A 19,134-nucleotide genomic window follows, 5' to 3' on the forward strand; every position below is an offset into this window, starting at 1 on the left:
CCCATCCGTGTTGATGCCTTTTCCATGGAACTGTCTTTGCCCTAATGATCTTTCCCCGTCCCACACATTGCTTGCAAATTGTCTCAAGATCGTTACATACTCTGTTTTCCTTGTGGCGTCTCTCATGCATCTATTACTACGTGATTATTGCATATTGAGATAGCCTTAGGGATGACTCGTCTTTCCCAGATAGCAAATGGATCCAAATTTGCATCCCTGATTCCTCGGTCCTCTTCCTTGACCTATTTTGTAGCCATTTGGGCGGAGTGTTGATGAGAGTCACTTGGATGAGACTCTGTTTTGATGTATTTTGGTCTTTTTGACTTATGTCCAGCCCTGGCAATGCCAACTGTCAGCTATGAGCTTTCCTTAGTCTACTTGGGTCTTTTGAACGAATCACTCCTTCCATTCGTCACACATTGCATTTCAATCCCCATGAACCGTACACAATCTTCTATGAAAACCCCTACAGTACGCGGTGGTTTACCAGACAAACATTTTGAACCGATTCGGTCTGTATAGCCTGGTATATCATAAATCATCCAATCTTCATCTAACTCTAGTATGTACGTCATCTAACGATATAACCCACAACCTTTGGACTCGGCCTCCGTCTATCCATATCACTGATCAAGCCCATTAAACTCAATCAACTTCTTCACAGCTTCAATCACCCTGTCGCCAATACTGTTACTCCCATCAATCCCCAAGGAAGAACTATCAAACCGCTCCGCAAGAGCCTCATCTAACATAGTGCGAAGCCGCGAAACGAGCACGCCGATACGTGCCCACCCGCGTAGTCGGAGCCAGCCGTCTACCACTAGACCGCGGCCAACGGTGTCTAGTTCGATGGAGCCGCAGAAGAGGAGGAGGGAATACGCGTTGAAGGCTGCGACAAAACGTAATGTTAGAAACCAATCTTCAGATAAGGGTCTCGGGGTCGAGTCTCGAGGAGAGGAAACAGAGAAAGGAGATTCTTGACTTACGGGTAAGATCCCGGATAAACACCTTGCTAGTAGCCATCTTAGTAAAGTAACTAAGATAAGCCGCCGCATTGGGATATCCCTGCGCAGAGAAGAGAATAGAACTAGGATGGATGAAGACGCGCCCGTTCTCCTGGTTGAAGTACTTGATAGTACGCGCGTCGGGGTCAACTTCCACAGTACCAGTGACCGAACTAGCGAACTTCTTATCCGGGAACGAGATCTGCGCAACCTGTGGCTGGAACGCACCAGCGATGAGTGCGCGGATCAAGTTCCGGTTCGCGGCGTTGCGGTTCCACGCAGTCGATGCATCGGAATAGTTGACGGGCAGGATCCCCGCGTCTTTGAGCGATGAGACGAACTGTGCGCGGTTGGAGGAGATATCGCGAAGTGTCTGGTGAGAGAGGAAATTCGCCGCACACCATGACTGCGTTCCCCAGTAACCGCCTTGCGCCCGGGTCCGCTCTGACCAGGCCTGGTAGGCGGAGAGGTCGGTGAGGAGGTCGCCGTCGCCGAGACGGGAGAAGGAGGCCTTGGCGGCGTCTGCTTCGTCTCGTTTCTCGCGGGGTGAGACGAAGGGGCTTTTAACTGTTAGCATGGCGGCGATTGTGAGACACGGTTCCATGCAGCCGAAGATGGAGCCGTAGATCATGAGTTTTGCGCAGCGGAGGTCGGCTGGGATCATGGAGAGGTAGCGGCCCAGGGCTGTGAGTCTGTCATGGTCTAGGGCTCCGACGCGGTGGAGGAAGTTTAAGGCGCCTTCGACGGCTATGCTTTCTGGTGGGGTGATTGTGTTTGCTAGGAAGGTTGCGACATCTTCGATTCCTTTCATTGATTTGACGGAGAGGCAGAGTTGTTCTAAAGGCACGCGGCGGATTTCTGGGTCTGGGCGTTGCGCCATGTTTGATTCGGCTTTGCGGGTGTAGAGCTTGTAGCATGTGCCGGCGCGGACACGGCCTGCTCGACCGCGGCGCTGTTTGCAGGCCGCTTGGGAGGCCCATACTTCTTGGAGGCGGACCATGTTGTCTTTCGGGTCGTAACTTGTTTCTTTGACTCGGCCTGTGTCGATGACGGCGACTACGTCCTCGATTGTGATGGAAGTTTCGGCGACGTTTGTGGCTGCGATGATCTTTCGCTTGCCCTTTGGTGGGCTTTGGAAGACTCGGCGCTGCTCCGCTGGGAGTAGGGATGCATGTAATGGTAGAGGGTGTGTGTTGGGGATTCTCTTGACTGCCGTGAGACACCTGTCGATTTCGAGGGTACCGGGAAGGAAGATCAAGATGCCGCCTGGTTGGTCTCCTAGCTGGGCATCGATGTATTGGACTGTGGATGCGATCAGGTCATAGTTGATTCCCATGCCCACACTCCGTAGAGCTTTGCCGAGGGTCTCCTCGCCTCGAGGGGTCTCTTCATCGTCCCACTCGTCGGCAAGTTCTGGCGCAAAGCCTGTGTCCCTGATGACATCGTCCAAGTAATAATCTTCAACAGGGAATGTTCGACCAGGGATGTTGACCAAGCCAACAGACCTCTGACTGCCAAAGTAATTCATGAAGATGCCAGCATCAAGAGTGGCACTCATGAGAATAACCTTCAAGTCTTTGCGATAACGCAGAACATCTCTCAGCAGCGCCAGGAGGAAGTCAGTATCCAGACTGCGCTCGTGAACTTCGTCAACGACTACATGCGATACGTCCGCGAGGGAGCTCGAGACATTGCCGTCCGCATCACCGCCTGATTGAATCCGACGCAGCAAAACACCCGTAGTCACAAATGTGATCTTTGTTAAGCCTGGCTTAGCCTTTGACTCGCCTCGAATCACATATCCCACTTCGTCACCAACTGTCGCGCATCGCTCATCGCTGACTCTGTCGGCAAGACCGAGGGCTGAAATTCGACGTGGTTGCGTACAGATGATGTTGGCAGCGCCTCCAAGTCCTCGCTTGATCATGTCGTCCAGAACGAACTGTACGGATTGTGTACTCTTACCACTACCAGTTTCACCGGAGATGATAGTAACCTGGTGTGAGTTGACAGCTTCAATGATAGCTTCTTGAGTGTTCCAAGCAGGGAGTGCTTGTCGTTTCCGACACATGTCTATCTGCGGAGCAGTCGTCTGTTTGGCTTCCCAGGCGTCTCTGATCGCCAAACTCCGTGGTGAGTCGACCTTCCAATCGATGCCCCTCTTCTGTTTGCGCGAAGAGCGCGCGGGGATCTCGGTGGTTTCAGCAGTTGACAAGGCTGTCACAGCAGAGATCTCGCGCAATTTGCCTGGATTCTCCATGATATCCGCTAGATTGACTTCTAGCCAATCCAGGATGTTGAATATCATAGGTTCACCTGAGAAGTTCTCCTCGGCATATTGTACTGCACGACGGATAGCACTCAAGCGTATATAAGCCGGGACACCCTTGGAGTATATTGAAATAATAGGAGCCGTTGTTGGGTAATGAGCAGAGGGCTTTTGGAAGCGGAAGGTTGTATTCTCTGGAACCTCAGAGGCCTCGCTATTGATCTCGCAAACCTTTGCAGAGATGCGATGGTAGCGTTCACCAAAAATGGCCTCCAGGGTAGATTGCTCTTCTGTCCAAACTTCATCCTCCTCGTCGACCACAGGCGGAGATATGAAATGTGATCCATAAACCAGAGTACCTTGTAAATACTCGGCAGCCGCCAACTCATCACCCTTTTTGCTATCCAAAACTTGAGAGCACATATCAGCTGGATAACCCACTGAAGCCAACCGCTTGATCTTGCCTTCACGAGCAAGATCGGCCGAACCAATGCTAACTCCAGCTGAATATCCCTCTGGCAAACTCCACGGCGGGAGATCGTCATCAGGAACATAGATCAGAAGCCACTCCAGAACCTCTTCGCGGTCTTTGCATTCCGCAGTAGCTTCTTCAACGTGGCTGCGCCGGAACCCTAACCCAAAGAACTCTTCAACAATAGTCTTCTTTTGGTTCTGTGGAATCTTCACTCCGTAAGGATTCCAGATTGTATGTTGTCGCAGAAGCCCTTCAATATCTCGTCGAATCCGTGTTCCCATGTCAACCTTGGGCGCCTGGGACCAGATGCGTCGTCCTTTGGCATCACCATTCCCGAGCCCTAATTCCACGCCAGAGGATTTCTCCTTTGCCTGGGCCTTCTCGCGATCTGCTCTCTTCTTCGCCAAATCGGCGGCAGCACTTTCGCGCTCTTGTTTGGCCAGGAACGGATCTGCCTCGTACATCCAGCCCTTGCCTTCCCGAGTATCTGCCGCTTTGATGGCACCAAAGTCTTCCTTCCAAAGTTTCTTGTATGTCGGGGGCATCATCATATGAATATTGCGCATATTACATACTCTGAACAGAGCAAATGCTGCAGCGAAATGGCGCGCCTCAAGGGCAGTAGGTTGTCCGGCGAGATGCTTATGGGAGGGAGGGAGCTTCATCGGCGGAATAACGATTAATTCCTTAGTCTTAGGATCTGTCTTCTTCATAGTAACGGTGGAAACAAAGCCATCTGATGTTTTAATCTGCAATTGTCGCAATTCATCAGCATCTGACTGAGTACCTGTGTTTGCGGACACACCCCGGAGGTATAGATACCATGCTGTACTCGGGTTTCTCCCATTTTTGTTTCTGACAATGCTCCGCCAGCATATTGACTGGTAGCTTGCCCGTCCATGACGCGCCGCCGATAACCTCCTTCACAGAAGGTTTCTTGGGCTCCTCTGGCGGCGCTGGCTTCTTCGCGTCGCCTGCTTTCTCAGCGGCGGCTTTGGCCTGTTTCGTGCCAGGCTTGGGACCTCCATGGCCGTCGCCTTTCTTCTTGGGGGCCATCTGTGTAGATCCGTGAGTATTCGCAAAAATTGGAGATCAACTTTCTTAAGCCCGGGCACACGTCCCGCACTAAACCGCTTTGGGATTTGCGGGGAGCACTTTGGGACGCCGATTCATGAGTCTCTTCAACCTCCGTCGGAGTTGCGAATGTGATTCTTGACTTTGCCGGCAATGCTGCCGATATATACGTAACTCGCTGTCTCAAGCCATCATGTCCATGGAGCCACGCCCTAGTCCCAGCAAGGATGAGCCGAACCAACCTGGCACATCGGAGAAGAGAAATGCTTGTAATGCGGCACTCATTTTTATTGCTGAAGCTAAGCTGACTTGTATCTTGATCCAATAGTCACCGAACTCCTCGCCCCCAAAAGCAAACAGCCCAAGCATGCGCCCAGATCACCATCTGATCGCAACGCTTCCAGAGGGCAAGCTACCTTCGGTGCTCGCGACGGATTAGGCGCCTACATCGCAAAGCCAGAAACATACCCTCCCAATGTGGTAGTATACCACAATGCAGACTTTGTAGCGATCCACGACATGTTCCCAAAGTCATCACTGCACCTACTCCTTCTCCCGCGTGAGCAGACCAAGACATATCTTCACCCGTTTGACGCTTTCGAGGATGCCGAATTCTTAGAAAAAGTAAAGGCAGAAACACGCAAGCTTCGCAAACTAGCAGCGGGGGAGCTACGACGCAAATATGGGAAGGATTCCGCGCAGGAGCAGGCAAGACAAACGGCGTTGAGTACTGATCCGCCGCCGGATGAGCTGCCGCAGGGTCGAGATTGGGAACAGGAGGTTGTAGTCGGGGTACATGCTGTGCCGTCGATGAATCACTTGCATATTCATGTGCTATCTGTTGATCGGTATAGTGATCGTCTGAAGCACCGGAAGCACTACAATAGTTTCTCGACGCCGTTCTTCGTTCCGATTGATGACTTTCCCTTGGCGGAGGATGATGTACGGAGGCATCCCACCAAGGAGGGATATCTCAAGCGAGACTTCACTTGCTGGCGTTGTGGAAGGGGGTTCGGGAACCGCTTTGTGGAATTGAAGCAACATCTGGAACAGGAGTTTACGGAATGGAAGAAGTTATGAGATAGCAATGAATGAATGCGAAGATAGACCAGCACTGCCACATAAGGCACAGCGTGGTATGATAATGGATTCGACTTCTACAGGCCTTCCAGTCTGCGTTCCGAAGAAGCTAGACAGCGCCAAAATCTTCTATCTGGTAAATATACATGCCTACAGTGACAATTCGGCCAGTAAGGAACGATGCATTTCCAGCACGTCAGATACAGCCTTCACTGGACAAGAACTTGGGGTCGATGTGTGCATTTGATGCCAATCTCCCACACTTCAGTGCATTTACGCACGGGCCTTGGAGCGGCCCTTCGACTTGCGGGCCTCGGGGCGGGTGATGTGGTGGGAGGGAATCCAGTCGGCGTTGTAGGTGGTGGCGGAGGAAACGGCAGCGCCGCTGGAGGTCTCCTCAGTAGCCTGGACCTCACTGCGCTTGGCGCCCTGGGGGCGCTTCTCGGTGGGCTTTCCAGCCTTGCGCTTCTGGGGGAAGTAGGGGGCGATCCAGACGGAGTAGAAGAAGTAGCCGGTTCCAGAGACACAGGCCAAGAGGAAGAAGTAGAGGAAGAGACTGGAAGCAATTGTTAGCCCAATTGACCTCAGAGTCCAAGGAGGGGTATTACATCTGAGGGTCGAAAATGCTGGTGTCGGCCTCAACAACGCTGACTGTGCCATTGTGGGCAGTGATAGGAAGGAAGTTGCCCTCGCTGTCAGAGACGATGGCAGAGAGAGTCATCAGGAGATCCTGGGGGTGCATCTCGGTGGCAAAGCTGTAGCTGATGGTCTCCTTCTGACCGGCCGGGATCTCGACACCGTAGCGAACGGCGGTCAAGTTGCGGACGACCTGGGTCTGATCATCAGGGTTCCGCAGGCTTCCACCGATGAAGTTCACAGTGATTGGGTTCGGCTCATCGTTGGCGATGGCGATCAGCGCCTGGGTCGGGTGACCGTTGACAAGCTTGATGCCGAAGATCTCGGAAGCAGGGAAGGAAGCCTGGGCAGTGACAGCCAGGCTGATAGCCTCTGGTTCCGCGGCCTTCTCAGCATCCTATAATATCAAATCAGTCAATTGAGTCTGCGAGAGTGGACATGGACGCGAAGGACGCGAAAGACGTGAAGGACATGACAAACATACAGCAGCAAAGCCGGTGCCGACGAAGGCCTGGAGCGAGAAGAGAGCCAGCGAGAGGAAACCGAAGCGAGTCATTGTGCAGAGAACCAAAAGCGAAACGAGGGAGGTAAGAGGAAGAGGAGAAGGAGAGTTGGCTCCACGTATGGCAAAACCGGGGGCTGACTCAGCAAGATTGCATCCGCGGTTTTTAGATCGATTTTTTTTGAAGTAAAAGAAGACGCGTGCTATAATTTCCATATATTAATAAAGGCGCACTGGGATCAGTGACTCTTCATCTACGCGCTGTGTAGATCGCCCTGCAAAGCGCCTAACCGGACTTCGCTTTCAGTCTTGAAACCGGCTTCTCTCCTTACCTTCTTTCTCTTATCTTCCAAGTTGTCGCATTCTCTGCTTTCACCTCAAATCTTTCGCACTTTTATCACTTGAGAAATGGCAGCCCAGGCTTATTTAGAGCGCTATCGCCAGATTAGTGCTCTGGACCAGCAGAAGAATGATTTCATCGAGGTAGCGACGACCTCTCCCTTGGTCCGGACACTGCTAACACGTCTTGCTCCCAGGAACTTCTCCAACGAGTGACTACCTTAGAAAACTCCTTCCAGCAGGAGAAACTTGACCATGAACGCGAGACCCGATTCAATCGCGATATTCAGTTGCATGAGATGGAGTTGATGGACCAAATATCGCGAATCAAGACTATTATGGTGAGCGCAGCGGTGGAATGGCATTTGAACGTGCGCTGACACATTCCTTGCTTAGGATCGGGAACCATTTGTCGTTTTGCTCTTAGATGGCGAAGGCGTAATATTCAAGGACGAATTTCTGCAGCTGGGAGAACAAGGTGGACGAAATGCTGCCAAGCAGCTCTGGACCTCTCTCCAGGGATATGTGACGGCGAACCTCTCAACGATTACCGAGCCGAAGATAATGACCAAGATCTATCTTGATGTGAAGGGATTCACCGAGGCTTGCAGTCGGGGTGGGATCACCCTAGAGGCGTCTGCAATCGGGGAATTTATTCGGGGATTCAATGAAAGCACTTCGTTCTTTGAGATCGTCGATGTTGGAACAGGCAAGAACAAAGCACACGATAAGATCAAAGGTACGTGGTACAGCCTGTGACTGCGGAACAAAGTGCTAATTCGCTCTTGTCTCTCAGAGGCATTCAAGCTCTACTTATACAACTGCCATTGCCACCAACTCTTCCTAGGTTGCGCCTCCACTGAAGAATATGCTCGGTTCCTGGAAGATGTGTTAGTCGATGGAGATTTCACTGGCCGGGTTTCACTACTTGAAGGCCTTCCTTTCGACAAGGAGTTTGATACCCTGAAGAGCACATATCGCACTACGAAGTTCCCAGATGTCTTCCGCTCTTCTAAGATTGCACCTACCTGGACAGCCCCCTGGAAGAATTCGCTTCCCTCGAGGGGGTTGCTCACGCCATCGCCAACCCAACAATTCCAGACTCCTGCTCCTCTGTCAAGAACATCCACGAGCACCAGTATGTCGGGTCTAGGCGTTCCATTGTCTACTGCTGTGGCAAATAAGCTCTCGCCCTCCGAGAATCCTGACTTCCAAGTTGTTCGACCGAAGGTACCTAGCTCAACCTCTCCCAAGGCCGTGGAACGAAATAAGTACGGCCAGCGTGTCGATCGACTCGATTTCAAGAGCATCCCCCGGGATGATCTTAACCGCCTGAAGAAGCTCAAATTGTGCAACTATCACTTTTTGCTCGGGGAATGTCCTAATGAAGAGAACTGCTATCACGACCATGATCGCAAATTGAGCCGCCAAGAACTGCACATCCTGTCAGCCATTGCTCGCATGACCCCATGTCGATTCGGGCTGGATTGTGATGATGTCGAGTGTATCTATGGCCACCGTTGTCCTCAGAGCGAGCCAGGTAAAAAGACTTGCTTCCGCGGCGAGACTTGCCGTTTCGACCCTGTGGCGCACGGAATCGACACAAACATTGTGAAAGTGACTAAGATCTAAGCTGGTTCGCCCATCTAGGGTGAACTGGATCTTATCCACTCGAAAAGTCCCTTAAATATTTTCTACTGACTTCGGCGCGACCGGGTTTGGGTTTAATGGGGGAAAGGTTCATCGGAAGCACCCATTAACAGGAGTTGTGGACGGTGCATGGGGACAGGCTTGCTTTACATGGAGAATTCAACATCATCTTTTTTCCATACTGGTAATAAAGATGATTGGGAGGACCCCAACACTTATTATCTCACTTAAATTGTATTACTAGTGATCATAACAACGGAATTTTCTGAGGGTATCTGTGTTGATAATAATACAAGTAGATCGTAAACTTCATGAGTGGATAGTTGTGCCAAATATGCCGAAACGTCTCTCCCATCCAAAGCAATCGGGCTGGCTGCAGTCCTCGCCATCGACATCCATTGCATTGGGGTCTTTGTTATGGGTACACTTCACTCCGTATTCCTTGATGCAGCATTTGAATGGCAGCGAGCTGAGTGGTTCTGGGTTTTGGTTGCCAGAAGCTATGGCTTTCTTTCGCTCTTCGAGATTGCCCCAGAGATAGAAGAGCTTCTCTTTCATAAGATCCAGTTTTCGAGGTCTTTTGCGAAGGCTGTGGAGGGGTCAACATGATTCCGCAAGTGGTATGGCAAAAGGATGGATATCTTACTCTATTGCTTCCATATCCAGGAGACAATCACCGTCATGACGAGACACGAAAAGCTTCATTCGTGCCCGGGGTTGCTGCTTAGAAGGCTGTGGCTCCACTCCTTCCACAAGGAGGCAGAACCGCCATTCCCAGCCAGAGTATGTCTCTGTGTCTTCTGACAAGGCTGCTTGTGTAGTCTGCACGGCGAAGTCTTCTAAATTTGGAGGAAAGAAATCGACCACACGGAGTTCGGAGATATAGTTGACATTTTGGAATGGTAGTTGGTAGACAACGCCTCCTGGAGCATGGTTGATGTGAGATTCTGCCCGCAAAATCTTTTCAAGAGGAGAAACAGTGGCTAGGTAGGCGTTTGGTTTGACTGTAATACATCTATTAGCTAGTGTAATTCTCTCGCATAAAGTAGACTCACTGTGTGGATTTAGCTTGGTTCGCGTGGCTGCTGGCAAAATGAGCTGCCCTGCTTCTTTTTTTGCCTCCTTTTTCTGCTCTTGGGCCTTCTTATTCCGCTTTTTGGCATTCTTGGTATCGGCCTTGGGTTCACCATGGATCTTCCAGTACTCTGCCCGACGTTTCATCAACGCCTGTGCGCGTTCGTCATGGCCACCCTTCAGTGCCTTGATATGAAGCTTTTCTGGGTATTTCCTGTCTTGGTGAACAGCAGCCTCTAAGCCACGACCTTCCTTGATCCGTACATAGGTCAAGAGAACAAGATCACCTGGCTTGATATGTTCTCGAGCATAGGTGGCATGGGGTTCCCACAAAGTCACTTGGATCGTTAATTGACCCCAGGGACCGGGCCAGTCCTTTCTCCTCCGTGCCAAGTAGTTGAATTGATCGCCTTCGGGGCCTGACTCGTCTTCTTCTTCCCCAGGCTTCTTGTAGTCCTCAAGTTGCGAATTCTCCGTGTAATCAGTCATGAGCATCAGGCATTTCTCGCTGTCATACGTGTCCAGCTTTACAGCTTGACCAAGTAGTTGAGCAAATTTGCCCGGCTTGACATCTTTAATAAGGGAGAAGGGTAATCCCGATTTCGGGGTCGAGGCAGAAGCTTGAACAACGTGGGAAGGCCTTTGAGAGACGGGCACACTGCGCGATGTGGATGGTTGCACAATATGCCCCTCGGCAGACACACGATCCAAGAGTGCCTGCGCCTGGTCCTTTTCCCATAAATTCGGCTCAAAAGGAACAGGACCACTGGTGATGGACAGACTGGATCCTGGCCCTGGCTCTGGTCGAAAAACTATCCAGAAAACGCTCTCCTGCTGGGAGACAACTCCTGTGGGCTTGTTTTGGTAGATGCTCACCTGAACCCGGCATTAGCTTTATAGTCTTGATGTTATTCAGTCTGACTCACCCGGATGCTTCGTAGCAGAACTAGGTCGTTGACCTGAACATTGGGAAGGTGACTTTCATCGTCGTTGAAATATTTGACTTTCAGACCCCCTTGCCAGTGAGGTGCATCAAACTCGGAGTCTTTAATGGTGAATGTGACACACGCAGAGGAGCCTTTGGTCCGAAGGGGTGGGAGAGTATCAACCACCACGCCTAGCACACTGAAAGTTCCCCTGGAAGAACAAGCAGTGGAGATAGATACCAAATCTCCTAGAGCCATAGCTGTGGTTGGAATTTGGCAGGTTCACGGGGCGTCCTGCAAGCTCCCGATGCTTAGATATCGCGAGGTAACAACTCAGAAAACACTGGAAACTTGACAATGTACATCCATAGTCAAGCGTAGGTAAAGCAAAAAAAAGATCCCCAATTACAAACAACTTGAAGTCGTGCACGTTACCGCGTAGAGTAAATAGAATGGGTGATCACATGATCCCCCCTCCTTCCACACAAGATGTTCCTCTTTCTTCCTCTCTTCTTCTCCCCCACATCTCTCTCTTCCTCTTTCCATCCACAGCGCGCCCATCCTACATCACTTAACTTCTTTCTGATTCACGTGGCGCGCTTCATTCAGCTCTTCTCACATTCACAATGGCGGAACGCTATATCCCCGAACACCGCCGCACGCAGTTCAAGGCCAGAGGCCAGTTCAAGCCCGATGAGCTCCGCCGTCGCCGTGAGGAGCAGCAGGTCGAGATCCGAAAGCAGAAGCGTGAGGACAACTTGGCCAAGAGACGTGGTATTCAGACACGGGATGGTGGTATCAGCGTAGGTGGCGTGAACGCCGCCACTGAGAGCGACGATGAAGCTAGTGCTATCGAGAGTGAGGTATGTTTTGAAAATTTCCCTTCAGCACTTGAATTTTCATTCCTTCTATCTATTGAGATCGGGCTTCTCAGCGACCGTGGTGTCGTTGCCACCCACTGGGTCCTTTTCGATTCCTTTGTTTTCATGATGCGATCATCAACAAGGAATTTTTTCACCGCCCTGTTGCCATGGCCCACGAAGCCCCTCCAAACTTGGGTCTTCCAGCCCACGCCCCACTGTAAAAATATCATTGTTTGGATTACAAAGCTAACGTAATGAATCATCTAGCTTAACGTCGAGCTTCCTTTGATGGTGAAGGGTGTCTTCTCCGACCAGGTTGAGGAACAGATCCAGGCCACCACTAAGTTCCGCAAATTGCTTTCCAAGGAGCGCAACCCTCCCATCGAGCGGGTCATTGAGACCGGTGTCGTTGCCCGTTTCGTGGAGTTCCTTCGCTCGCCTCACACTCTGGTTCAGTTCGAGTCTGCCTGGGCTCTGACCAACATTGCATCTGGTTCCGCTCAGCAAACCCAGGTCGTCATTGAAGCTGGTGCTGTCCCCATCTTCGTCGAGCTGCTCAGCAGCCCTGAGCCCGATGTCCGCGAGCAGGCCGTCTGGGCTCTTGGTAACATTGCCGGTGACAGCCCTCACTGCCGTGACTTCGTTCTCGGTGCCGGTGCTCTCCGCCCCCTCCTGAACCTCATCAATGATGGCCGCAAGCTTAGCATGCTCCGCAATGCCACCTGGACCCTTAGCAACTTCTGCCGTGGCAAGACCCCCCAACCCGACTGGAACACTATTGCCCCTGCTCTCCCGGTCCTCGCCAAGCTCATCTACATGCTTGACGATGAGGTCCTGATTGACGCCTGCTGGGCTATCTCCTACCTGTCTGATGGCGCCAACGACAAGATTCAGGCCGTTATTGAGGCCGGTATCCCCCGCCGCCTGGTGGAGCTCCTCATGCACGCTTCCACCTCCGTTCAGACTCCCGCTCTCCGTTCCGTGGGTAACATTGTCACCGGTGACGACGTCCAGACCCAGGTCATTATCAACTGTGGCTCTCTACCCGCCCTGCTCTCTCTCCTGAGCTCCACCAAGGATGGTATCCGTAAGGAGGCCTGCTGGACCATCTCCAACGTTACCGCTGGTAACTCCAGCCAAATCCAGGCTGTCATTGACGCTGGCATCATTGCCCCTCTGATCAACTTGCTCGCCAATGGTGACTTCAAGACCCGCAAGGAGGCTTGCTGGGCTATCTCCAACGCCACCTCTGGTGGTCTCCAGAAGCCCGATCAGATTCGCTACCTTGTCTCCCAAGGCTGCATCAAGCCCCTGTGCGACCTCCTCGCCTGTCCCGATAATAAGATCATCCAGGTCGCTCTTGATGGCCTTGAGAACATCCTGAAGGTCGGCGACATGGACAAGGAGGCTGGCCAGCCCGGTGAGGCTCGTGTCAATCGCTACGCTCTCTTCATCGAGGAGGCTGGTGGCATGGAGAAGATCCACGACTGCCAAAACAATGCCAACGAGGAGATCTACATGAAGGCTTACAACATCATTGAGAAGTACTTCTCCGACGAGGATGAGGCCGGCGGTGACATTGAGGAGCTTGCTCCCCAACAGACCCAGACTGGATTCTCCCTTGGTACTGGCCAGCAGCAGCCCGGTGGATTCAACTTCTCCAACGGCGGCGACACCATGGACATGTAAAGACACCAATGACCACATCAATATGTTGCTTTCTTGCTTTTCTCCTTCAATAAAATCGTCGAAGTTGCACCCAGCACATACTCGCTTGGGTGGGGCAGCATTGGCTATCGAGAGTCCAACTTGCTCGCAAAAAGCCACTTCGTTCGCTTCGCACTTTAGGTGCTTCTCGGTCTGACCGTGTGTCTGGATAGTACCTGGAGCTCTTTTGACTCCTTCCCCTTCTACCTCGCGCTCTTGTTACGATTTTCATCTTCCCCTTCCCCCTTCCCTTTTTCTTTTCTCTTTTTTTTTTTTTTCTTTGTTTTTTTGATTTCACGATAAACAAGATTCACCGTCATGTATCCCCCTCCCCCCTTTAGCATCCTCATACACAGGCGTATTTGTTTGCAGGATCGGTTTTCTCCAGTTATGTTAATGTCCCCCAACCCCCCTGGTGTTCCCTGGCGGGGTTTTGGTCTCCTGCGCGGGAGCTTCCCCTCGCTCGATGACAACAGGGGCGTGTATTGTGGACGATAGCCCTAGTGTGTCGTCGACAGCCTGGCCAAGACATGCCCCTGAAAATGTTTGTCGATTGTGCTTTTCTCATGGTCACCTTGAAGTTTTCCAGGAAAAATGCCAATTTCTTGATCAATCTATTCGATCTAATTCGTAGTCATCGTAGGCGCTGTTATTCTAAGGGCCATCTAACCTTTTCCGGGAAATATTGTAACATACTGCTCGGCTTTCAACGTTGCAATGATTCATGTCAGCCGTGTGGTTCGTGATATATATAGCTTAATGCACGTAGTCCAAGTTCAATGACCCAAACATGGCTTGATATGTAGCAAGTATCATCAAAATTCAAAAAAAATACCGCGAAAACAGAGGGGAATAGATTCAACTCATATCAGAGCAAAGCAAAAAAAAGCAAAAGAAGAATATAACATACAGAAATGAAAAGGTCGATGTCCACGCAAACAAGAACAGAAGCAAAGAAGAAGAAGAAAAAGAGAGAGATACAATCGAGTTAAATCACCTCAAGCCACAACATATGACATGAATAGAAGATCTGAAAAAGAAACAAAAAAAAAAAGAGATTATTTTTCAGAACACACGTTAACCCATCAATTGAGACAAGAATAAAATCCCATCAAATTTAATCACCCATCACCTCATCCTCATCCTCAGGTGCAGAATTTAATCCCTCGTCCTCATCTCCATCCCCACCCTCTCGATCAATATCTTCTTCTACAAGACCACGGGCCCGCAAATCCTCATCCTCATCTTCCTCCACAGTCTCGGGATGTTCCACTTCCTCATCATTAACACGTTCCGCAGACTTACTCTCCTTAGCAGGAGTAGGAGGTGCAGCAGAAGCAGACTTAGCAGCAGATTTAGCAGTCTGCTTACCCTTACTCCTAGACGCCGCAGCTCTAGGCTTCCTCTCTTCAAGATAAGACAAGACTTCACGATAATTCTGACCAAGAACGGTCTTGTTCCGAAGTAGACGTTTCTTCAACGCGCCACGCTTCGCGCCAGATGCATCAATGACACGGGCGATGATGGCCAAGACGAGTTTTCCCGTTATCTCGCAGAGGCGCTGTTCAGCGAAGATGCTAGAGCGAAGCCGTTCGTTGAGAACGGCTTCGTCTTCTTCATCGCTGGCTTCGTCTTCGTCTTCGGGTTCATCTTCCGAGGCTGGTTCATCGTCGTCTGCGGGTTCGTGGTCCAGACCTGATTTCTTGGCCCAGGTTCTTTCGGCGCTGTTGTGTATTTTGGAGAGGAGGGCTTGGGTTTCTGGGCCGATCTCGTGAATTAGACTTTGGGTTTGGAAGAGGGTGTCTTCGTCGTTTGTGCTGCCTGTGCCTAGATTGCGGAGAGTGCTGAAGAGGGTTTGGAGGTCGAGGTAGGTTGTTGTTGCTACTACGCGGAGGTTGTCGAGACCTGCGCGGGAGTTCATGATGTTGACTAGGGTGTCGGCGAAGGTTTCGCGGCTTTTTGTAAGGGCTTCGAAGTAGGCAGTGGTGAAGGCTGCTTTTCCTTCGTTTAGGGCTGTGGACAGTGCCTGCACCTTCCACATGAAATAGAATAGCAGTGTGCGGATACTGCTTGTCACTAGCTCGGTCTCTGTTATGGCAGTGTCTTCGTCATCATCTTCCATGCGGAGGCCGCGCTCGGCGAGGCGGATGAGGGTGTTAAAGGGGGCTTCGGGGTGGTCCTTTTTGGATTTTGAGCGGGAGTTGGGCACGGTTTCCAGGATTGCGGCGCAGTCTGTGATACCGGCGAGGTTGGAAATGCGTGTAACGGTGTTGGTCAGGTCGGTGAGAGTAGGATCAGATATCGAGCCACCTTCTTGAACGTCCTTCTTCCGCGATAGAGCGCCTAGTGCCTCGACCATGTCATCCCACAACTCCTGGACTTTGCTCTCCAGCACCTCCTTCATCTCATCGGAGCTCTTTGCATGCAAGAAGGCAACACTAGCCTCAGCCAGAACATCTTGGTCCGAATGGGTCAAGAATTGTTTGTTGATATCATTGAGCAGGGAGGAATAGGCGGTGGCATCCTTCTGGAGATCCTGGATTGTATCCAGGTCCACAAGGTGCTCCAGGCGCAGGACAGCAGAAGCTGATTCCGGCGCGGACCCAAACTTGTTAAGAAGACGTGGGATGATTTGTGCGAGGTTGTGGGAGATCTCTTCTTGAAGCTCGGGGATCTTGGATGTCAGAGCCTTGACCTTGCGGCCACGCTTGTCGATGTCGGATTTGGCAACATCCAGAACCTTCAGCTTGACTGCAGCGCAGAGAACCTCCAGAAGGATGGCTTCCTGTCCCTCTTCCAGTTTGTATAGGTTCTTCACAACGCCTGCGGTATCATCCTCAGACGGTTCGTCTGTGATCTGGGAGTGATCATAGAGCAGATACCCAGCCAGCGAGGGCCATTGACCAAGCTCTTCCATATGAGCGTAGACAGCTTCGGTAGCCAGAGCAAAGCGCGACTCCAAGGGCACTCCCAATAGTCTGTCACGAGGGGATGGCTCTGGTTGCTGTTCAGTTTGCTGCGCATCGTAAGACTGGAACAGGTCGGTAAGGCATTTGAACTTGATCCATGAACGCTTAGGCGACTCGTAGTCATCCTCATCGTCATCGGCTAGCAGTTCATTGAGCTCCTCTCCAACCTCCTCAGTAATCGATTCGAATGCATCCTCGACATTAGAAACAAAGAAGCGGCCTGCTGTTTTCCGGATGCGGGGTTCCAGGTCGAACACCAGTCGGCCGACGGCATCAATGTCATCCGGTTCAAGGAGACCTCCTTCACGCAGGTGGATGAGCAGCTCAACGGCAGCCACACGCACAGAAATATCAGCATCTTGGACGGCAATCTCCACAATGCGTTGACGGAAGCGCTCAGTGAATGAGTGCAAACCAGCAATGTTGTCTCGGTTCTCATATAGAGAAATCAGCTCAGACAAAACAACAAGTCTGGTCTGAGGTACAATGTCGGCAAGCGTCCATCCCAGGTATCGTAGATACTGGCCTTCGAAGAAAACCTCCCGGTATGCGCGAATCCATCCGCCTAGGGCTGTCAGACATTCGGCTCGAATCTGACCATCAATGTCTCGGTAGCGGTGTACAAAGATAGTATCAAACCAATCCTGCAGGAACTCGTCTAGTCGCTCGACCTTCTGTTCGCCCTCTGTGACAGCTGTTTGGATCGCCTCCACGCGGCCCTTGTTGACGTTCTTCTTCTTCTTTTCACTCTCAAGTTGTTTGCGAGAGGTTGTCACGCTGGTTGTGACCTCGCGGGCAATATCACACAAGGCGTTCATGATTCCGAGGGAGATCATAGTAGCTGTGTGTCTGAAAGGTCTGCATTCTGAGGTCGACATGGTAGAGACCCAGATTTGGATGTTTTCGAGCACAGCATCGTCGGTGTACAAGACTGAAGAGGCGTGGAAGGTTTTGATCAATGCAACAACGAAATCCTCGAGGAGTGGCTGGAAAGCACGGAACTTTTTTGACTTGGAGATGAGAGGATATTCGATGATACCCTCTGCTTGGTAAAGGGCCTGGAGATCTGTAATTCGATCGGGGGCATTATCGACATCAGCCACTTCATCATTGTCGACCTCGAGGTCAGTTCCGGCGCATCGGAGGATGAAGTTGATCAGATCTCGCATAGCCTGGCCATTATTACGTTGGTATTGTGACAGCCACTGAGCGGCGACTGTGTCAGGGTTGTTGCTCTTTCCAAAAACCTCCGCTAGTATAGTGTTAGCCGTGCGTCGATTGTGCTTGCAGGGTTCACTTACCAAACAGTCCACGTTCGCCGGCCGCAAGACTAGGTCGAACCTTGGGTTTCCGACGACGTGCAGTCGGAAGTCGGCCATTGGCAGCAGGACGAAAAGCGAGTCTACCTAATCCATTACCGGCGACCTTTGGCTTCTTCGACGCATGTGACTTCGGCTTCGATTTCAATTTCGATGACTTTTTAGCGCCGGTACGACGTCCGGCACGTCGCTTCTCTCTCAACTCCTCCTCATCGGCTTCATCGTCACCGGTATCGCTCTCAGACTCAGACGCGTCTTCTTCGTCGTCATCTTCGTCGCCGCGTGCCTCACCTCGCTTGCGTTTCCCCCCAGCTGTTTCTTCAGAGTGTTGACTTTGCGAAAACACCTCCGGTCGTCGCGTCATCCGACCAGATTTGCGTCGGTCTTCGGCGGGCGTGGACTGGCCGGGGCTTGATAGAGGTGGGTTGTCGATATCCATGGTGATGGATTAATGTGAGATATAAATGTGCAGTATTGAAAAAAGGCGCGTTGGTCAATGTCCTCGAATGGAGGCGGTGGATCTGGTAGTGAGTGTAATGGGACGCGCTCCGTGCAACGCGCGGTGGTACCGAGCAACCGAAACGGGTGGGCGTAATACGTTCAAGTTGACAGTGTAAAATAACTGCGACAGGCGCACCGCTGGCCGAAGTTGAACGGAGCTCAATCAAAGCACACGGAAATGTCCAGCGACAGAGTGGGGGAAGATTGAAAGGAGACGCGACTCGTGCCTTGACGCCTGATTGACCGCCTGATTTATGGGGCCGAAATAGGTGCCTTATAATTGGTGCCTTGTATATTAGGTGTCTGTTTAGACCTCGTCTGATGCTATTTCCGTGAGAGTCCGACTAACTTACGTGCTTCATGCATACATGCAGCAGCAGCCTTGGAAGCCTTGCTGTGACTATCATTACCAAGCACATCTTCTTCACCGCGCTACGTTGGTCGTTAAATAATTGATGACCGTGTTTCCTTGAGCCCAGAACTATCTAACTTATCTTCCCAATGAATCGGAACCTAGATACTGTAGATGTGTAATATCTTTGTCGAATTTAGCATCTAGGAGCCTCAGGGCCTTGAATCTGATAAAACCTCTAGCACAGAAAGAGCTCTCTATATGCGCAGGCCAACTCATATTCCAGCGGGGAATACTCCGCCTATACCGGAAAAGAGAAGTCCCATCCCACATGCATGAAACATGACGTGTATTGCAGCTGCATAGACCTGCGTCACGTACATCTACTGTCGAT

The 19,134-nt window shown here is 51.3% G+C and overlaps 7 protein-coding genes across 7 annotated transcripts; 3 read left to right on the forward strand and 4 right to left on the reverse strand.

Annotated features, from left to right (window-relative positions):
* Nucleotides 1-623: 623 nt before the first annotated feature.
* On the reverse strand, nucleotides 624-4,804 carry N7446_006244 (RNA helicase; the record flags this gene model as incomplete). Its single annotated transcript, XM_058514992.1, has 3 exons — nucleotides 624-889; nucleotides 987-4,497; nucleotides 4,571-4,804. The coding sequence occupies 3 exons, from the start codon at nucleotides 4,802-4,804 to the stop codon at nucleotides 624-626; spliced, it is 4,011 nt and encodes a 1,336-aa protein (XP_058372170.1).
* A 211-nt stretch (nucleotides 4,805-5,015) lies between these two features.
* On the forward strand, nucleotides 5,016-5,902 carry N7446_006245 (DNA 5'-adenosine monophosphate hydrolase; the record flags this gene model as incomplete). Its single annotated transcript, XM_058514993.1, is given in 2 exon segments — nucleotides 5,016-5,133; nucleotides 5,151-5,902. 2 exon segments carry the CDS (start codon nucleotides 5,016-5,018, stop codon nucleotides 5,900-5,902), a joined length of 870 nt encoding a protein of 289 aa, XP_058372171.1.
* A 273-nt stretch (nucleotides 5,903-6,175) lies between these two features.
* N7446_006246 (putative translocon-associated protein, alpha subunit) lies at nucleotides 6,176-7,094 on the reverse strand (the record flags this gene model as incomplete). Its single annotated transcript, XM_058514994.1, has 3 exons — nucleotides 6,176-6,458; nucleotides 6,511-6,935; nucleotides 7,023-7,094. The coding sequence occupies 3 exons, from the start codon at nucleotides 7,092-7,094 to the stop codon at nucleotides 6,176-6,178; spliced, it is 780 nt and encodes a 259-aa protein (XP_058372172.1).
* A 354-nt stretch (nucleotides 7,095-7,448) lies between these two features.
* On the forward strand, nucleotides 7,449-9,011 carry N7446_006247 (CCCH zinc finger protein; the record flags this gene model as incomplete). The annotated part of the gene is made up of 4 exons (XM_058514995.1): nucleotides 7,449-7,523; nucleotides 7,577-7,720; nucleotides 7,776-8,118; nucleotides 8,176-9,011. 4 exons carry the CDS (start codon nucleotides 7,449-7,451, stop codon nucleotides 9,009-9,011), a joined length of 1,398 nt encoding a protein of 465 aa, XP_058372173.1.
* Nucleotides 9,012-9,338: 327 nt separating this feature from the next.
* Nucleotides 9,339-11,287, reverse strand: N7446_006248 (uncharacterized protein; the record flags this gene model as incomplete). Its single annotated transcript, XM_058514996.1, has 4 exons — nucleotides 9,339-9,618; nucleotides 9,676-10,033; nucleotides 10,085-10,979; nucleotides 11,030-11,287. 4 exons carry the CDS (start codon nucleotides 11,285-11,287, stop codon nucleotides 9,339-9,341), a joined length of 1,791 nt encoding a protein of 596 aa, XP_058372174.1.
* Nucleotides 11,288-11,565: 278 nt separating this feature from the next.
* Nucleotides 11,566-13,865, forward strand: N7446_006249 (karyopherin alpha). Its single transcript, XM_058514997.1, has 2 exons — nucleotides 11,566-11,892; nucleotides 12,160-13,865. The coding sequence occupies exons 1-2, from the start codon at nucleotides 11,656-11,658 to the stop codon at nucleotides 13,579-13,581; spliced, it is 1,659 nt and encodes a 552-aa protein (XP_058372175.1). The 5' UTR covers nucleotides 11,566-11,655; the 3' UTR covers nucleotides 13,582-13,865.
* An 851-nt stretch (nucleotides 13,866-14,716) lies between these two features.
* N7446_006250 (cohesin subunit IRR1) lies at nucleotides 14,717-18,406 on the reverse strand (the record flags this gene model as incomplete). Its single annotated transcript, XM_058514998.1, has 2 exons — nucleotides 17,870-18,406; nucleotides 14,717-17,820 (listed from the first exon to the last, which is right to left on the reverse strand). Exons 1-2 carry the CDS (start codon nucleotides 18,324-18,326, stop codon nucleotides 14,717-14,719), a joined length of 3,561 nt encoding a protein of 1,186 aa, XP_058372176.1. The 5' UTR covers nucleotides 18,327-18,406.
* Between the last annotated feature and the right edge of the window lie 728 nt (nucleotides 18,407-19,134).

This window comes from Penicillium canescens (assembly GCF_028828765.1).
Source record: "Penicillium canescens strain IBT 15451 chromosome Unknown utg000004l_segment0_segment0, whole genome shotgun sequence".
NCBI lineage: Eukaryota > Fungi > Ascomycota > Eurotiomycetes > Eurotiales > Aspergillaceae > Penicillium > Penicillium canescens.

Excerpts from the sequence above, each read along its gene's own strand:
- N7446_006249 (XM_058514997.1), top strand. The coding sequence starts at position 11,656 with ATGGCGGAACGCTATATCCCCGAACACCGCCGCACGCAGTTCAAGGCC. Across the intron at positions 11,893-12,159 it reads CTAGTGCTATCGAGAGTGAG|CTTAACGTCGAGCTTCCTTT; the intron begins GTATGTTTTGAA and ends TGAATCATCTAG.